General features: G+C 42.8%; 1 protein-coding gene across 1 annotated transcript; it reads left to right on the top strand.

Moving 5' to 3' along the window:
* Positions 1–908: 908 nt before the first annotated feature.
* LOC103801559 (putative DBH-like monooxygenase protein 2) lies at positions 909–14,995 on the top strand (the record flags this gene model as incomplete). The annotated part of the gene is made up of 12 exons (XM_009073976.1): positions 909–1,193; positions 3,096–3,242; positions 4,025–4,186; positions 5,711–5,794; positions 7,398–7,565; positions 8,479–8,581; positions 9,745–9,911; positions 11,659–11,750; positions 12,899–12,995; positions 13,213–13,272; positions 14,477–14,607; positions 14,881–14,995. Coding segments are annotated over exons 1-12 (1,611 nt in total), but the record flags the coding sequence as incomplete, so codon positions are not given.
* Positions 14,996–18,346: the final 3,351 nt, after the last annotated feature.

Here is an 18,346-nt window from a genome sequence, read left to right as displayed (position 1 = left end):
AAGATCAGATCAGGTATCTCTCCTTCTCTGTTGTTCACCTGTTCTGCAAGCACTTGTTCCAGCAGATTAATACAAATAGGCTTTTCTAGGCTTTCCCAGCAAGTAAGTACAGATAAACTACCACATCCTTCAAAATGCACAGACCTGGGCTATGTTTTGTAGTGGATTATGCAACTGGGCAAATTGGAGACAAAGCACAAGGCACTTCCCTGGCAGAGATGGGCAGAACACAGCTGAGGGTCTTTGTCTCTCATGTCATTACACTGAAAGGTCTCGGACAGGACAACAGATGTTGTACTTTTCTCCTTCCACTCATTCCCACCAAGGTATAGCACATGGAGCAAAGACATTTTTCTTATTCTACTCTTCAACTGCAGTCCCAATTGCTATCAAAGGAGACATTTTTATGTGCCACAGTGGCTTGCTCTTAAAAGCCATGGCACTAAGGCTCAGCCCATTTCCACCAAACTTGCCAATAATCATCACACCAAACACCAGAGTGGCACAATCAAGGTTCATTTCAGAATCTGCTATGAAAAGACGAGTTAGTCAGATGAGACCCTTTTCTTTGGTGAGAAGAGTCAACATTCACTCACCCCCAGGGGTACTGAGTAGGAGGTAAACATTTTCTTGCCTTTTTTTTTGCTGTTCTGTAGTACAAAACAGCTATTAAAATGTTTAAAGGTGTATATGAGAAGGCCTAGTACAGTTTCACTCAGGCAAGGTGCCAGGGCAAGTTATACAAAGTGTTGATCTTTCCTACATTTTAAATTGGATATAGAGCAATGGGTTTCCAGCCCTCCTTTCTGGCAACAGGCCCAACCTCATGCACTTCCATATAAACTGGGCCCCTTGTAGCTTGCCCAAGGTATCAGCAAGACTCAGGAATTGCAGTGGTGCTGTTGATGATGGCAATTGTCTTCTCGAGAATCAAGAGGATGTTCTTCCTCTTGTTCTTCCCATGCTTTTGTTCTGGTCAGCTTGCACCTCCACCGCTGCGTTTCTCCACTTTCCTGGATCCTTCCAACATGGTCTACCTCCACTGGGACCATGATGATCAGGAGCTGATGACATTTGAGCTGCAGGTCCATACAACTGGCTGGGTGGCATTTGGATTCAGCCCTCATGGAGAGTTGCCTGGATCTGACATTGTGATAGGAGGTGTCTTCCCAAATGGCAGCATCTACTTCTCTGTAAGTTGAAAATACTTCCTCTGCATCCCCCTTTGCCAAGGGTCATACTCCAAGTATATTGACAAAAAAAGTGCATTGAAAGGCTAAGAGAATTGGGATTATCCAGCTTGGAAAAGAGAAGGCTTTGGGGAGACCTAATTGTGACCTTCCAGTGCCTGAAGGGAACCTGTAAGAAAGATGGAGACAGACTGTTTGCAAGGGCCTGGGGTGACAGGACAAAGGGGAATGGCTTCAAACTGGCAGAGAGGTTTAGATGAGATATTAGGAAGAAATTCTTCCCTGAGAGGGTGGTGAGGCAGTGGCACAGGTTGCCCAGAGAAGTTGTGATGCCTCAACCCTGGCAGTGCCCAAGGTCAGGTTGGATGGGACTTTGAGCAACCTGGGCTAGTGGTAGGTGCCCCTACCCCCAGCAAGGGGGCTGGAACTAGATGATCTTTAAGGTCTCTTCCAACCCAGGTCATTCTATGATTCTGTGAGATTGGCTGGAAAACATAAAGGCATAACTGCCTAAAAAATATATGTCCAATGCCATTTGAGATCCTTGGTCAGTATGACCTGCCTGACAGTCCAGAAGAGACCAAGACTTCTCCAGGTCCTATGCCATGCCTGCCAGACCCATTCAGCTGCCAGAGATATATGCTATCCCAGATGGCACTAGATGATGTTGTTTAGCAAATAAACTGATCCCATCTACAAGTCAAAAGCACAGCCTGGACCAATTAGATATGACTGAAGGAATCAACTACCACAAAAGTAGAAGAGACTGCTGGGAGTGTAATATCCAATTCTTCAACCAGAGGTCAGTTCAGACAGGAGTCAGATGTGAAATTCTCATGTTTTCCCTCACTGAAGCTCTTTGACTTTTCTCTGACTTGATTTTCCTCTATAATAAATGGAGACATCTGTTCCCCTCCAAAGTTTGCATCTTCCTGACGGTCTCAAATGTGTCTCTTAGGCATAGGATAGGACATCTTTGGGCATAGCTGTCTTTTCCATTGTTAGGCAACCACTAACCATAGATGCCTGATGTTAAAGCAGCTGGAGTTTAAAGGAAAAAAATGCCACCAAAAGTGCTAAATAAAAAACAGGCTGTTGTTTTGTTTTGGTTTAATTGTAAAAGAGAAACAGACACTTTAATGTTATCCAGAGATAGAAAGGAAAAAAGCTTATGCTGATGAAACATTTGAGAACCACAATGGTGTTTTTTTTTATTTCAGCTGTTTTCAGTTCCCTTTTCACACCACAGTAAAGTGTGTTTTGCATGAAATATGTCTCAGCACTCATCTAAAAATGGGTGAACTTTGGAGAGGGTGAGATGACTAGCCTTTCTGATGGTCAGTAGCTGGTTGCAAAACAATTCTTGTAATACCCATTTTTGAAATTTTTTCATGATTGTGACACAGACATTTGGCTGTGAATGACTGCAGGAAAAAAACTATACTCAATTTAGAAGAAACACTTGTTCTCATTTTTTAATAATGATTTTTTAAAAAACTGATTTGGAGTAAACCCAAAGCACTTAATCTCTCCTAAAAGAACATCCTGAAAGGAAAAATTGAAATGTTTTGTTTCAAAAGTATTAAATATTCCATTATTTTCAGAAGATACTTTTAACATTAGCAAGGGGGTTTTTTTCTGCACTGGTAGCAGAAACTCATGTTTATATTAAAAATTAATTTTGCTCCCACCAAAATTGCAGTTCTTTTCAACTCTTTTCAGAAAATATCTCCCAGTTATTTACTGGATGCATTTCAGTAAGCAAGAATGTTAGTGGCCACAAAAAAAATCACATTTGTTCGTCTTACATCTGAACGGTACATCCACTGAACCCATGGAACAGATCGTTTGAGGAAGCTGTTCCCTTCTTCCTGTTGACCACTTTGACCACTGTTCCTTTTCCAGGATTGTCACATGGAAGGTGAGGCAACCCTTGAGGAAGATGAGAGCCAGGACTACCAACTGCTGTCAGTGACAGAGAACAAAACCTCCACCACCATGTCGTTCAAACGTCACCTCCGGACGTGTGACACAAATGACCTGGATATCACAGTAAGAAAGGAAGTTGCTCAAGCAACACCCCAAATAAACCTGCTGTCATTTCCCATCATATTCCTAAATCCCCCAGATCAGATCTGAGAGTGACAGGGCTTTTTTCTCACAACAGTGCAATAACAGGAATTAAAGAAACATATGAAACCATATGGCCACATTTACAACACCTATTCCAAGGGCACTACTTTGATGTCACTGAGGTTTTCTTATAGTAATTTTCATCAAAAAATTGGGAATATATAAAACCCAACGTTTTCTTAAGCTTGAAGAGTGCTATTCAAAATCCTGCTCATTTCTTTGTCTCTCATTTGCCACATTACAAAAAAAAATATAGTGTGGGAGATAAAATTTCTATTGCCTAATGTAAGGCAGTATTTTGGCAAAAATATTGTGTTTAGCAAATGCAGAATGTTCTTAAAATCTCAGTCCTTCTCTCTTGGAAGAGCTTCATATTGGTGTTGACTGACTTACAGCTTAGCCAACCCAAATTGGTGTTTTGAGTCAGAGATTTTTCAAAAATATGCTTTGCCAAAGTTCACAAACATACAAATTTCAGAACTCTGCATATATAGACACTGTTGTGTTATTTTAGGTGACTTCTAATTGCACATGGGTAGCATGGGGATTAGTATGTGGATTGTTTTATAATGTGAGTATAGGGTATGTGATATAGGGTGAAAACGTGTGTGTGGTTGATGGGGAAGACTGAAAGAGGTTTGTCGTGTGTGGTTGATGGGGAAGACTGAAAAAGATTTGCCAGTGAAACACTTCCATTTCAGATGGACACAGCCCATCTTGTTGCTGCATTTGGCACTGATGACACAGTCCAATTCTTTAAAAGCCAAAGATTTTCCAGATCTCTTTTCCTGATGAGGTACAAAAGCCCATCTGACTCAACTGACCCCAAAGTATTCTTCACCTATGACCTGAGGCTGGACAACGTAAGTATTGGACAAGAACTTTGTTTAGTATGTTCAAAATTTCCCTTTCCTCTGTCTTTCTTTGTAAAGTTGATCATGCCCATGTTGGAGATTTGGATTGCGCAGGCCGAAAGATGGACATGACTCATCTTGGAAACATGGAAATAGAGCTGGCAAGAGTAGGAATGAGGTGGGAATGGAAGGCATGCTGTGTGAAGGGTAAAGGGCTTATTTGGTAGGAAAATGCTGTAACATTGCCCGTTCCCTTCGCTAGACTTTATGGAGCCAAACACAGACTGGTGCTACTGAATTGTAATACGAATGTCAGCACAGACATCCTGGTTCATTGTCCCATCCATATAGACCTGTGTAAAAATATCTACAATACACAGAAGATACTCATTATCTTCGTGGGAAGCACACAATGTCACAGAGAAGAGAAATAATGGGTATACATTTAAATGCTCTGTGACAAGTCTTGTTAAGTGCTCAGAAAAGCCGAATCGAGTGTGCTACCTCCAGTATTAAGTCATGCAGCAGCTCAGTATCACATAAAAGGATTTATGAGGGTAGCTGGAACCTCCCATTAGCATCCCCCCATGGTACATGCACCATCCTTGTCAAATGGAGTTCAAAAGTACCAACTCAGTGTGGTATTGCACCTTCCTTCTTCAAACAGCATCGGCCCACACAGTCAGCACACGCTGAAGATGCAGCAGAATCTGCTGATCAGTGTGGGCAATAAAGAGGGGCACTATTTTTATGTTAGGATTTGTGGGATTAGTGCAATCATGTGTTGTGCTTGTGACTCCAGAAAACCAGCGATAAAGACATTGATTGAACTGGATGAATGTTTCCTACACTCAATTCATGTTACAATAGGCAAATTAGTAATGCAATTCCCAGATGGGAAAAAAAACCCAAACATCTGAAAGAAAAAAAATTGAGACTGAAGGAAGAAAATTTGGTGAAGCTGACAAACCATAGAACATTTTGGGTTGGAAGGGACCACTAGGAAGCAGAAGAAATATTTAGGGTGCCAAACACAGACTGGTGCTACTGAATTGCAATATAATTATTTGCACAGACATCCAGGTTCATTGTGCCATACATATATGCCCATATAAAAATACCTATAATATACTGAAGATATTTACTACTTCCCATCATAGTTTCATGGGAAACACACACTATCCCAATATCAGGGTGCTGAGGCACTGGCACAGGTTGCCCAGAGAAGCTGTGGCTGCCCCATCCCTGGCAGGGTTTAAGACCAGGGTGGATGGAGTTCTGAGCAACCTGGTCTAGTGAAAGGTGTCCCTGCCCATGGCAGGGGGTCGGAACTAGATGATCTTTAAGGTCCCTTCCAACCCAGGCCATTCTGTGGTTTGGATTCTATGAAAACCCAAGCAGTCGCTTGCTAAATGCATCATCCATATTTCCTGCCCTCTCCATTTCTGGGTCTCATTCTCCTTGCACTGCATCCCTTTGGCTTCTGAGTTTCCTCAAGGGACTCTTCAGGTGACTCGTGTGTTTCTTTTCCAGTTTGCTGTTCCAGTAGAAGAAACGACGTATGCCTGTACCTTTATCCCACTGCCCATGGTCAAGCAGAAACACCACATCTACAAGGTAAACTCACAGGTTGCCTTACTGGGGAGAAACAGGCCAGCTCAGACTTCTTCAATAATGCATAAAAGTATTTTACAGCATTTCTGTATAAATTTAGGAGCATTTAATCTGTTCCTCACTGCCATCAGGATGAGGCAGTTAATGTGTTTGGGTTTGTGTGGAGATAAGATTCAGGATGAGGCAGTTAATGTGTTTGGGCTTGTGTGGTGATAAGACCTGTCTGTTTTTCCAGCTTTGGAAGTACCTTTGTCTTTATATGCATCATACCTGAAGAAACTTTGCTACAAGTCATGCAAAGAGTGACTGAGGTCACTTGGTTTGTTCAGCCTGGAGAAGAGGAGACTGAGGGGAGACCTCATTGTTGTATACAACTTCCTCACAAAGGGAAACAGAGGAGCAAACACTGATCTCTTCTCTCCAGTGACCAGTGGCAGGACCCAAGGGAATGGCACAAAGCTGTGACAGGAGAGGGTTAGGTTGGATATTAGGAAAAGGTTCTTCCCCCAGAGGGTGTTTGGGCACTGGAACAGCTCCCCAGGGCAGTGGTCATGGCTCCAAGCCTGACAGAGCTCAGGTGTTTTGACAATGCTGTCAGGGACATGCTGGGATTCCTGGGCCTGTGCTGTGCAGGGTCAGGAGTTGGACTTGATGGTCCATGTGGGTCCCTTCCAACTTAGGATGTTCTATGGCTCTATGAAGTCTGATGGCTCAGTGTAGGGAGCTCAGGCCATGTTACCTATTGGTATCTTTGAAAGCAAAAGGATCCTCCAGAAGGATCTGTATTGAAAGGAATTTTGCTTTTGACCTTGGAGATGACTAAGAATATCTGTTAAAAAAGGCATAACTAAGATTTTTGCTGTCCTGTTTTCAAGACTAAATATGCAAAATTGAAGAGCAAAGAAAAGAAGCAGGAACTTTACAAAGCAATCCTAACTTTCTTCTCAAATGAAGATAACTTTGCGTCAAGGTCATGCAACCCTTCTTAGTTTTGTGGGTTTTGAAGGTTTAAAAACAGATGTTCCACTGGAATGGTATAAGGCAAAATTTCATAAGAAAGACTTTGTATGGGCTGGAAAAAAGAATGTAACAGGTACCTCTTCAGAACAAACTCAGGAGTTTGTCAGTCATCAGGATTTTTAGGCCTGATCTCATCAGTGCTGGTAAAAAGTACAGTGGTTAATGAACAGATTCAAGTTATTTGTGGTATTTACTTTAAGCTATCTTGGTTAAAGTAGTTTTGGCACAACTGAGGGAGCAGTGAATTCTAGTGAGCCTGAAATCAAGGTCCCTTATCCAGCTTTGCAGCCAATAAAATGGTGTATGAAGTAAACTATAATTCTAGTCTGGAACCACACTGCCCAGCATAATGGGTCACCCCTGTGATTCTGATCAAGGGCGAGTGCTTTAAATGAAGATGCAAATCCTTCCTGGAAAAATGGACTCTGTTCAGTGCATACCAAAATGAGTAGTTAAACCATCATGCAGTTTACTGTCCATTGAGTGAATGAGATCGTATCTGTTTTTCTACGGTATAATTTACTGCCCAGGAAAGAAATATTTTAGAGTTGACAATAATATTTTTGACTCTTTTTCTTGGTTACAGTTTGAACCTGTAATAACATCCCACAATATAACCTTGGTTCATCATATTCTTGTTTATGCCTGTGGCAACTCCAGCATCCTACCCAGTGGCATAGGTGATTGCTATGGAGCCAATCCAGATTTTTCCCTGTGCTCTCAGGTCCTTGTGGGCTGGGCTGTTGGAGGAGAGGTGAGTCTGCAGGGCCCATTCCCTTCCCTATTTCTTGCTATGAACAGCAATACCCTTGTTGTCAGCTTCTCTAGTAAGACCCCACAGTCCTGCAGGGCCAACCAAACTGGTGAAGTTTCCTCATACTGTCCCCATTCAACTCTACTTGTGCTGCATCAGGTGATGTTGCTGTTGATACTCTGTGTATGTGTCTGTTATTACCATATCTGCCTTAAACAAGTATTATATGTCACATACTAAGACTTTCATTTGACCTTTTAATAATGTTGCCGTTAATTGCACAAAATTCTCCTCATGTTAGTCTAGCACAACTGAAAGAAGTGTATTACTTTCTGCTTTTTTCCTACTGACTTTGTCTCTATTTCAATAAAGTAAAATTAAAAGATCAGTGAAGCTGGTTCTTCTGACTGAGTGGCCAAGTTTGAAGAGTCTGAGTGGCATAAATTTTAGAATCTATTCTGTGCCTTTCAGACCAAAATGCATTTTGTATTTCTATGGTATGCATGGACATGGGGATGGTGGAGAAAGGAGACAGGTTTTACACAAAACCTTTATACACATTTTATTTAGATTTTGTATTATGCAGTGCCAATACAGATATGAAATCTGCTGCAAGAGTGTACACATACTATAACCATTTCCTATTAACCATAGTATAAAAATTAAAAATTAAACAAATCAATAGAATAAATGAAAAGCAGATACTGAAATTCTTCTTTGCTCCAATTCAGAGGAAGAGAAATGGAACTGGCAGAATTTCTCACGTTTTGATTTCTAACAATGTCTAGATAAATACTCAGAGACACAAGAAAATAGCTTTCTTTTTGTAAGTTTTCAATCACGAAATGACAGAGAAGAGTTAAAAACTAACTATTTCATATACTTTTATTCTTCCTCTTCCTCTTTCCACAAGTCCTATCAATTTCCAGATGAAGCTGCAGTTTCCATAGGGACACCTTGGGACCCTCAGTACATACGACTGGAAATCCATTACAGCAATCTTGACTTGTTACCAGGTGAGTAATGCTGTGCAGTTGTCTGACAAAGAGCAGCCTCAAGATGGAAGCCTCAAACCTCACCTACAAGCCTATTAGAAACTAGTTTCTGCATGAAAGACTTTCATATGTTGCTTGGTACAACTGTCAGGACAGTAAGAAGAAACTGGACTGGGCTTCCATTCAGGAGAAACTTAAAAAACATAGGCAGTTACATCTGCTTAGATTGGACATGTCTTAACATCAAACCAGCTGAGTACACCTTCCTGCTACAATATGAGCAGGAGTGTTAAGAGAAACATCAGGAAAATGAGGGAAAGGAGCAGAGTGGCTGTGGGAGAAATAGTGCATTGGGGTCAGGATGGAGTCCTGAGAGCTTAATAATAAGCCCTTAGGCTTTTACCATGACCTCCAGCACTCAATACCTACAGCAGGTGATGAAGAATCCCACCATGTTATTTGATATCATTTTACAGAAGGAGAAGAAAAGTCTGAAATGATTTGGCAGGAGTCATCTGAGACTATAAGCAGGGCTTGATCCAGATGCACTATGAGTAAAGATCTCTGCAACTGCACAACTTGCAACTTTGAGGCTGTAAATTGCAGTGACCATACCACTGGGGGTTGTGTAGAGGGCTTGGGCCTTTCTGTGCCTCCTCTGAACCTGGAATTGGGAAAGGAAAGTCATGGAGCACCTCTCTTATGAGCTAAAGCTGAGAGAATTGGGATTGTTAAGCCAGGAAAAGAGAACAATTTGGGGTGACCTAATTGCAGCCTTCCAGTACCTGAAGGAGCCTACAAGAAAGATGGGGAGAGACTATTTACAAGGGCGTGGAGTGTCAGAACAAGGGGAAATGGCTTCACACTGACAGAGAGTAGGTTTTGGGATATTAGGAAGAAAGTCTTGGCTGTGAGGGTGGTGAGACACTGGCACAGGTTGCCCAGGGAAGCTGTGGTTCTTCCATCCCTGGCAGTGTTCAAGGCCATGTTGGCTTGGTCTCTGAGCAACCTGGTCTAGTGGAAGGTGTCCCTGCCCTTGGCAGTGGGGTGAGAACTAGATGTTCTTTAAGGTCCCCTCCAACCCAAACCATTCTGTTTCTATGATTCTATGTGTTGTCCTTTCAGGTTCCACTTCTGATGTTTCTGGAATCATTGCTAAAGGAGAGGTCATTTTTCTTTTACAGGCTTGATTGACAGCTCAGGGATACGAATCTACTACACACCAGAGCTACGGAAATATGATGTGGGGGTTCTGCAAACAGGTGTCTTCATTTTCCCTGCACATTTCATTCCTCCTGGAGCAGAATCCTACAGATCTTACGGTCTTTGCAATTCCAGCCAGTTCGACGAAGTGAGTGTGGGGAAAGCCATACAAAATTCTTATTGATCTTTCTCACTTTGGGCTTTCACCTTGGTCTAGGCACATCTAAAAGCCATTTGGTGCAGGGTGCTATCTCAGACTCCGTTTCTGCATGTTGCATAATTAGTGTCTTTTCCAATAACACTGCTCAGCAGAAATCCATCATTAGGCCTAAAAGCATTAGCAGAGCTGTGTAAGCATGTCAGAAACCATGGCTTGACCACCCATTCACCCCACCTAACTGAAAGTGAACCCTGAAGGACCTAGTGACTTCCCAAGCCCAAGGGTTTCCTGCTCTACCACACGCAAGAGGCCTTTGTGCTACCACAGTTGTGTCATCCTGGTGCAAGAAGGCAGGTACAGGGTTGGGAGGATGTGGTGCTCTCTCTGAGGTCAGTGAGATACCTCAAGAGCAGAGATCTGACATCCCTCAAAACACAGCAAGAGAGGCTGTTAGCAATAATCAGGTCTGGTGGTTTGTAGGACCCAGGTGATTCACAGGTCGGTCCAGGACTGCTAGATGTGAGGTTGCCACTTTCCCCATCCCCAGGCCCAGCTGGTGCCAAGGCTGGGGGCAAACTCCAGAGGTACAGATGTCCCCCACCCAAGCACACACAGGGCAGACTCAGCTGGCCACAAACAGATCAATACAGTCAGCAGTACTATAATTTTGCAGGCATGAGCAATGCCCACGTAAGCATGGAGGACACGAATTACCAGCAGTACTATAATTTTGCAGGCATGAACAATGCCCACATAAGCATGGAGGACACGAATTATCCAATCCTCTTTCTCCTCTGCGGCTAATGAGGCTTAAAGTTCACTAAAGGAACATAACCATACACTCACTCACTCAGATCCCATATTTAATCATATTTGTGGGTTTCTTACAGTTTCATAAGCCCTTTCAGCATCTATGCCCAGATCCAGAGTCCTTTTATGCAGCTTCTGGCCTGGACCTTGGGTCTTTCCAGCTGGAAGTTCCTTAGTGAACCATCCCACCCCAAAACCAGAGACACACACATATACATAGTAAAAAGAACACACTCACACAGAAAACAGCTGGGAACAGAGTTTAAGAAAATAGTCTAGATTGCAGCAGTCAGGAACCACATTTGGCCAGATGTGCTGCCTGGTCTGCATAAGTACAGCTAGACTTCCCTTTTCTTTTCTTCATTTTCCTATGTTTGTCTCTCTCTTTTCCTAATTTTGACCTCTTCCCTAAGTGCCCAATAATAACTTTTGCATAGTCCCACAATCCCCCTTGAACAACCCATAGATTTGAGACCAGCAGTAATCTTGTTTTTCTTTTCATCAATTTTCCAAGATTTTTTTTAAACCTTTTAAGGTTTACATTTTGATGGTTCTTTCAATGGCCCATTGATCAGTGTCTTCCAATTTCTGCTTCCTATTTTCTGCTCTTTCTAAGAGTTCATATATCTGCATGTTAACCTATTACCTCTTCTGTATGATGTATTTGTATTTTGGCCTATAGCAATATATCCTTCAGTACCCAGCATGAGATATCACAAACTCAGGCAACTATGCCAGAGTACCTAAAGCCAGAGGAGTGATTTTTGACCCACAGAATAAAATGGTCTTAAGCCTCCTCTTTAAAAAAAAAAGTCAAACTGGCATTTATACAAGTTCCATCAAGCTTTTGACTTGATGGGTAGGCCTAAAGGGTAATGCTATGCTCTGGTTGTCAGGCTCTGATGTTCTCTGTTTTGAACTGCAGATGAATGGGATGCTGGTTCCAGATCTCCATGTCTTTGCCTATCTGCTTCACACTCACCTGTCTGGCAGAGGAGTGAAAGTCGTTCAATACCGGTAAGAGAAGGAAACACAGTATTGCTGGACCAGTCCCTGCCTCTTGGGCTTGAGTGGATGAGAATGGTGTTCTCAGGTTAGTTTCCATCTGTCTGTTAGTGCAGGTGACTCTGCAATGCCTGAAATGTAGTATAATGAACTAGCTCCCAGGGAGAGAAGGGTCAGCTCAGCAAATAGTAAGAGACCAGGACTGTACCTCCTGTTAAATTACAGTGGTCCAGGCAGTGAGCTCAAGCACTGGGCTGCTGTTCCTCCACACAATTCATCTGCTAGCAGTGCTCTTGCACTTTGTCCTGCTACTCAGACTCACCCTGAACTACAAGTTCCCGTGGGCTGTGTGGGCAAAACCCACTGGGTTTGATTTCCTTCACCATTCTCCCATGCTAAGAATTTCAGCACTCCTATGCACTGTGTGAAGACACCCCAGCCCACTGAGACATAAATTCTCAATTTCAAGCTATGAAAATAATCAGTCATGGTCTGCAGCATAGCACTGATGTGGCTACAACTTGAGTACTGTTCTGGCCTCTCTCACTTCAAGAAAGACATTGGGGCACTGGAGCATGTCCAGAGAAGAGGAACAGAGCTGGAGAAGGTTCTAGAGAGTAGGTCTAATGAGAAGAGGCTGAGGGAGCTGGGGACGTTTAGCCTGAAAAAAGGAGGCTCAGGGGAGATCAAGCAAAGCAGAGACCTCCTAAGAAGCAATATACAAAGCACTGTAGAAACAGCAAGGAAGAATTCACATGTGGTACTTCTGCACCTGAAAGGGATGCAAGAACAACCTGCAAATTCTACTCTGCTAGGGCAAGAGAGTCTTTATATTTAGAAATGTGTTTTGTAATGCAAGTGTTGGAGCTCTTACTTCTGGGACTTGAGACTGTCATCTGAAAAGCAAAAGTTTCAAGGCACAACAATTACTGAAACACTAAAAGTCCATATTTGGACTCAAGACCACGGAATGTTGGATGAGAAATTTCAAGTGTATGCTTGGGACTGAAAATGTGTTCTGTGAGTTACAATACGAAAGAGATCAGGCATGATTTCTGGAGGGGATTTTTCTTGTTTCTGTTTATTTCATCCAAAAATCAGTTATTTCACACCCCTCTCTGGAATCATTACACACTTCTCCCTTTGTTTGTCCTCCCCAGGAACGGTGAGCAGCTGAGGATCATCTGTGAGGACAATAAGTATGACTTCAGGCTGCAGGAAATTCGGGACACGAAGGAAATCCTCACAATTAAACCAGTATGATCCTCTCCTGGGATGTAGCACTGGGCAGGCAGGCTGGGGAGGTGGCAAGCATCAGGGGTGTCAGAGCACATTGACATATTCTATCCTTTGTTCCACCTCAGGCTGTGGTCTGTTGCTTTCACGATGCCGTTTTCTGGTTCCCAATGTTGTGAGCTGTTGTCTTGTGTATTTTGCCTGTTCTGCTCTGACAGTGTGCCCTGCTTGTTCCTAGGGGGATGAAATCCTGACTGAATGCAACTTTCAAACACTGGATCGGTCAGGGGTTACTTTTGTAAGTTTGTTTTCCTATGTATAAATCACCATTAAAATCTTTTGGGCAGACATATGTCTTCCCCAGGCAAATTACTACCCTGGCTAAAGCTTCTTGTGTCAGACACAATGTCATACACATACTGAGGCATTTCTTCAGCAAGACCCTCCTACTACAGGGTTTTGAACAGGTCCTAAAGGTATCTTGTATCTAATACTCTAGAAGCTAACTCTTGTCCAAAATGTCAAGTGAGAGTAGAGAACTTGCAGCTGAGTTGGTTTTCAATCATTGAACACTCAGATTTAGTCAACAGACAGAAGTCAAATATAGAAACTGACAGAATCTGGCAGCTGGATCTGGTCTGGATCTCTCAAAACATGAAGACATTCATTTCAGTTCTTATTCAGACCAGACATCAGTGTTGCAGAACTTCATGCATAAACAGCTATTGTCATGCTCAAGATTCACAACTTATTTTAGAACATAAGCCATGCAGAGGAGTTAATGACATTATTGCTCTTAGAAAAGTGCAAAAAAAGCTGAGATTTGATCTAAAGAGCATTACAGAGTTTATAATGACAGAGAACAGCATGGTTTGGTATGGCTGGGTTTGTTCCAACCCAGCCATCAACTGGAAAATTTCGATCTGGATGTCACACTCAGTTAATTCTCTGAATGTTTTAATTGAAGTTTTTCAAGTTTCAGCTTTTGAGATCTTGTAGAGTGAAATAAAATATTGTAGTTTTTCTGAAGAACAGAATAAGCAGATCTGCTCAGGCATTGGAATAGGCTCCCAGAGAGGTGGTGAAGTCACCATCCAGAGAAGTGTTTAAGAGGTGTCTGGACCTGGTGTTAGAAAATGTTAAGAGGTGTCTGGACCTGGTGTTGGAAGATATGTTTTAGACATTACAGCTGTGACAGGTTAACAGTTGGTCTTGATGATCTTAGAGGTCACTTCCAACCTTGCTGATTCTATGATTTAGGTTACAAAACCACAGAGCAACCTATATATCAGTCTGTTTACAAAACCACAGAGCAACCTATATATTAGTTTGCGTGAGGGTATTTTGATTCTCCGTTTCCAACTGTCAGAAAAATTAATTCTTTTGGGTTTTTTCCACCAGACAGGATCTGCATGCACTGTGAAAATGAGTGCTTTCCTGAGGAGAAATGGTTGCCTCCTCATGTCTCAGCAGACCTCTGAGTCATCCTTGTTTCTTTGCAGGGTGGGCTAAGCACCATGAATGAGATGTGCCTTGCATTCCTCTTCTACTACCCTCGTAACAACATCTCCAGTTGCATGGGCTACCCAGACATTTTGTATGTTGCACACACAGTCAAGCAGGAGGCCTCAGAGTGAGTCCTGAGACAATGTGTTTCTGAAGTAGCAGAGGAAAATGTAGCTGCAAAGAATGGCAAATAAAAGATAGAATGAAAATTATAAGTTGCTGATAGAGCCATGTACCTGGACCTGACAAGCTGAACGTACTTGTTGCAGGAATCTATTAACTGTGATACTTTAGCAATCTGTTCTCCTTTATCACTTCTTTCCCTTCCATTTTTCCCCCTCTTCTCTTGTCTTCTCATGATTTGTCTTCACTTCCCTATTGCCCTTTCCTCTTTTCTCAGTGCATTGGAAGGAATGATGGCCATGAACTTTGTTGACTGGGATGATGATACTGTCAAAATTGCAGAGAAAGCTGCCAAGGAGGCAAACCAAGTGGTCGTGATTAAAACCATCAATGTAAGACACACTTTGGAGCAACTTGTGGGAGGGGAAATGGACTTGGCTCTCATGTTCTGAGAGCAAAGCATAGCTGAGAGATAGAGACAACACACAATATCTTGGATAACACCAGCTATTCACGGCTTAGCTATGGCTATGCAGTTGCAGTCCAAAACATATTTAGTCATCACTTAACTTTGAACTAAAGAGCTAAAAATTATTCTCCAAAGGGAAAAACCACTTTTGAGCCTTGGTAATGTAACAGTGCCTGCGGGGGATGCCATAGCAGGGCATTTTTGACAGAATGACCAATAAAATACTGCTGAAGGTCCCTCAGACTATGTGCATACAAAGGGATGATCCAGAAAATCCACATCCATGGAACACAGCTTCCTGGCTCTTACTTATTGACTACATTTCTGTTCATCAGACTGTATATACTTATCCTAGAGGAAAGTTAGGGGGGAAATCTCTTAAACTGAGGAAGGATCAAGATTCCATTTTCTTCTCCTCTCTCAGAAAGCTTCTGTGCTGTCAGAGGGGACACTCATGTTGTGACTTTCCCTGAGATGGACAGTTACACATCCAGACAGCAAGAGCACTGACTAAAATGCAGCCAGAACTTGCAGTGTTATGCAAGAGTCTTGTGGCTCCCAACTTAAGAACAGATAACGTAATTTTATTTTTCTCCCTTTCCTTCCATCCCCAGGAGCTCCAGAGAAATGAGAGTGGTCTCATCAGAGATATCAGTATTCCAGAGCAGGCTGCCTGTCACAATATTTCTGGACATGTCTCCCTATCAGATCTGAGGGTCACTGCAATAGACACTTCAGAGTCATCAACCACCAAAGAAACTGCTTCACTTCCTCTTCTTTCTCTCACACAGCTGGTGTTTGCTTGGCTTATCTTGGCCTCTGAGTACGAAAAGTGAGGCACATAACACCAGGTCACATCATTGGCCCACTATGGAAACCTCTGTAATTCCCCCCTGGCAGCAGGGTGTTTCACATCTGATGGCCCTGAAAAGATCCTAACATAATAAAAAATTGTGTCGCTTTGGAAGAGATAAGTTCAATTAGTATTGGTATTTATTTTATTTTTTAAAAATACAATTTCTAACATGGTTCGTTCTGAATCAGAAAAGCAATGTCCTGTAATGCAGTAAAGACAGGAATACAGTAATCATAGAATCATTGAATGGTTTGGGTTGGAGGGGACCTTGAAGATCATTTAGTTCCAGCCCATCTGACATGGGCAGGGACACCTCCCACTAGACCAGGTTGCTCAGAGACCAATCCACCCTGGCCTTGAACACTGCCAGGGATGGAGCAGCCACAACTTCTCTGGGGAGCCTGTGCCAGTGTCTCACCACCTTCAGAGGGAACAATTTCTTCCTAAATTCTAATCTGAACCTACTCTCTGTTAGCGTGAAGCCCTTGACCCTTGTTCTGTCACCCTTGTAAATAGTCTCTCTTCATCTTTCCTGTAGGTTCCTTCAGGTACTGGAAGGCTGCAATTAGGTCACCCTGAAGCCTTCTCTTCTCCAGGCTGAACAATCCCAATTCTCTTAGCCTTTCCTCATAGGAGAGGTGCTCCATCCCTCTAATTATCTTGGTGGCCTCCTCTGGACCAGCTCTGAAAATACTGGATTTAATAATTAAGCTATGCATAGCTACAGCTATGAGGATAACTTGGGACTAGATAATGATCACTGAAATGCCAGTAACCTGTCCTCATAATCCCTGGACTTAAATCAGCATAGAAAACTACAATCCTTAGTTACTAAATGATGTGATTGAATCTAATATTAGTCCTGCCACATCTGCTGGTGACTGCATGGCAGGGAATTTACCTGCTGAATTCCTGGTAACAATGAGGCAATGATTTGGTGTTTTGTGAAAAATAGACTTTATACACTGTCATGTAGCAAACCTATGAGTTCCAGTTTTACAAAAACTCTGACAGGCTGGTGAGTTGTTTGATGTGCCCCAGGATGGGGTTTGTTTGCTATGAGCTAGGATATTTCCTCTAACAGTTATTCACAGCATAATGTCCACATAGCTCCTCCATGAAAGCACTAATCATGTGGGAAAAGAAAACCTGGAAAGCCAAGGGCTTACCTTGTTTAGGCTAAGCTATTCCAGATGCTATATTTGCATATTAAGCACCTTTTGCACTTCCCAAAACAGTCTGGATGAATCCCCCTCTATGAATCCCCATTTGCCATCAGAATTTACATACAGGGTGGAAGAACATTCTGAGCTGCACAAACCCCACACAGCAAGTCAGCCTGGTTCTGGTTTCAGAGCTGCAGACACATAATGGTCCTGAGGCTTGGCAGGGACCTGTTTCAGCAGAGTTGGGTACATTTCTTTAAGGATCAGGGGCAAATATGTCCTGCTGTCAGGCATCTGCTTTTGAGAGCACTGCCTTCTGGACTCCACAGGGCTGCTCTCCATGATGTGCTGTGGGTCCACCTGGAGAGCTTCCCTCTTCTTCCTGGAGCTGAATTCTGGATCTCTGTACTTTTCCTATCCTTTCCATTTCACATACTAGAGCTTGGCTTGTCAAAATACTAAGGTATGTATATGTGAAGCTTTGGAAACACTGCCAGAACCAGCTCCCAAGAAAGGTGGCCACATGGAGATCATGAACTTCTATTTAACACTCATCTAGCAAAAGATGAAGTAGAAGTAGACTTCTCATGAGAAGAGTGTGTAAGACAGGAAGAGGATCGTTCCTGCACGAAGTTCTTACTTCCTCCTGAAGGTTAGAGAGGGGAGGGAGCTTGAGTCATACCCACTCTAGAGTGCCATTCTAAGAAGAGCAGCAAGAGGAAAGAAGAAAGGGGAGCAAGAATGGCCGAAAATGTCATTTATGCTGACTTGAACTTGCTGGAATCACAGCGTCCCAGACTACAGGAGGTGACTGATGTCCAAGGTAGGACAACTGGTGTGCACTGAGCTTTCTCTGCATTTTCAGTCTATCTCTCACATACTTGGAAAGAGTACCATGGAGCACCAAAGGCCCAAAGAGCATGAAAGAAATGTGAGGGCCAGTGGTGTGAAAAATGTGCAGGTGTGGTATGCATACAGGTTGTGTTGAACCGGCAGGTGTGGTATGCATACAGGTTGTGTTTTTTAAAGAAATGGGATTGCTACAAGGTCTACTATTCATTTGTTAATGTGGAATTATGAGGGAGAGTCTCTTGTGTGATATTAAGAGTAGCTTTTATCAGTTTTGGAGATTATTCCACAGCTGCACATCCACAGGTCCTGAACTGGGCATGTTCTCCCACGGCAGACTCTGATTCCTGCAGCAAACTGCTCAGGAGATCGAGTGTCTCCTGTTCTGGTGTTTGCCACAGGC

The sequence above is a fragment of the Acanthisitta chloris genome, unplaced genomic scaffold (genome assembly GCF_000695815.1).
Source record: "Acanthisitta chloris isolate BGI_N310 unplaced genomic scaffold, ASM69581v1 scaffold15334, whole genome shotgun sequence".
Classification (NCBI taxonomy): Eukaryota; Metazoa; Chordata; class Aves; order Passeriformes; family Acanthisittidae; genus Acanthisitta; species Acanthisitta chloris.
The sequence above is the reverse complement of the archived record's forward strand: the minus strand, read 5'-3'. Positions and strand labels throughout refer to the sequence as shown.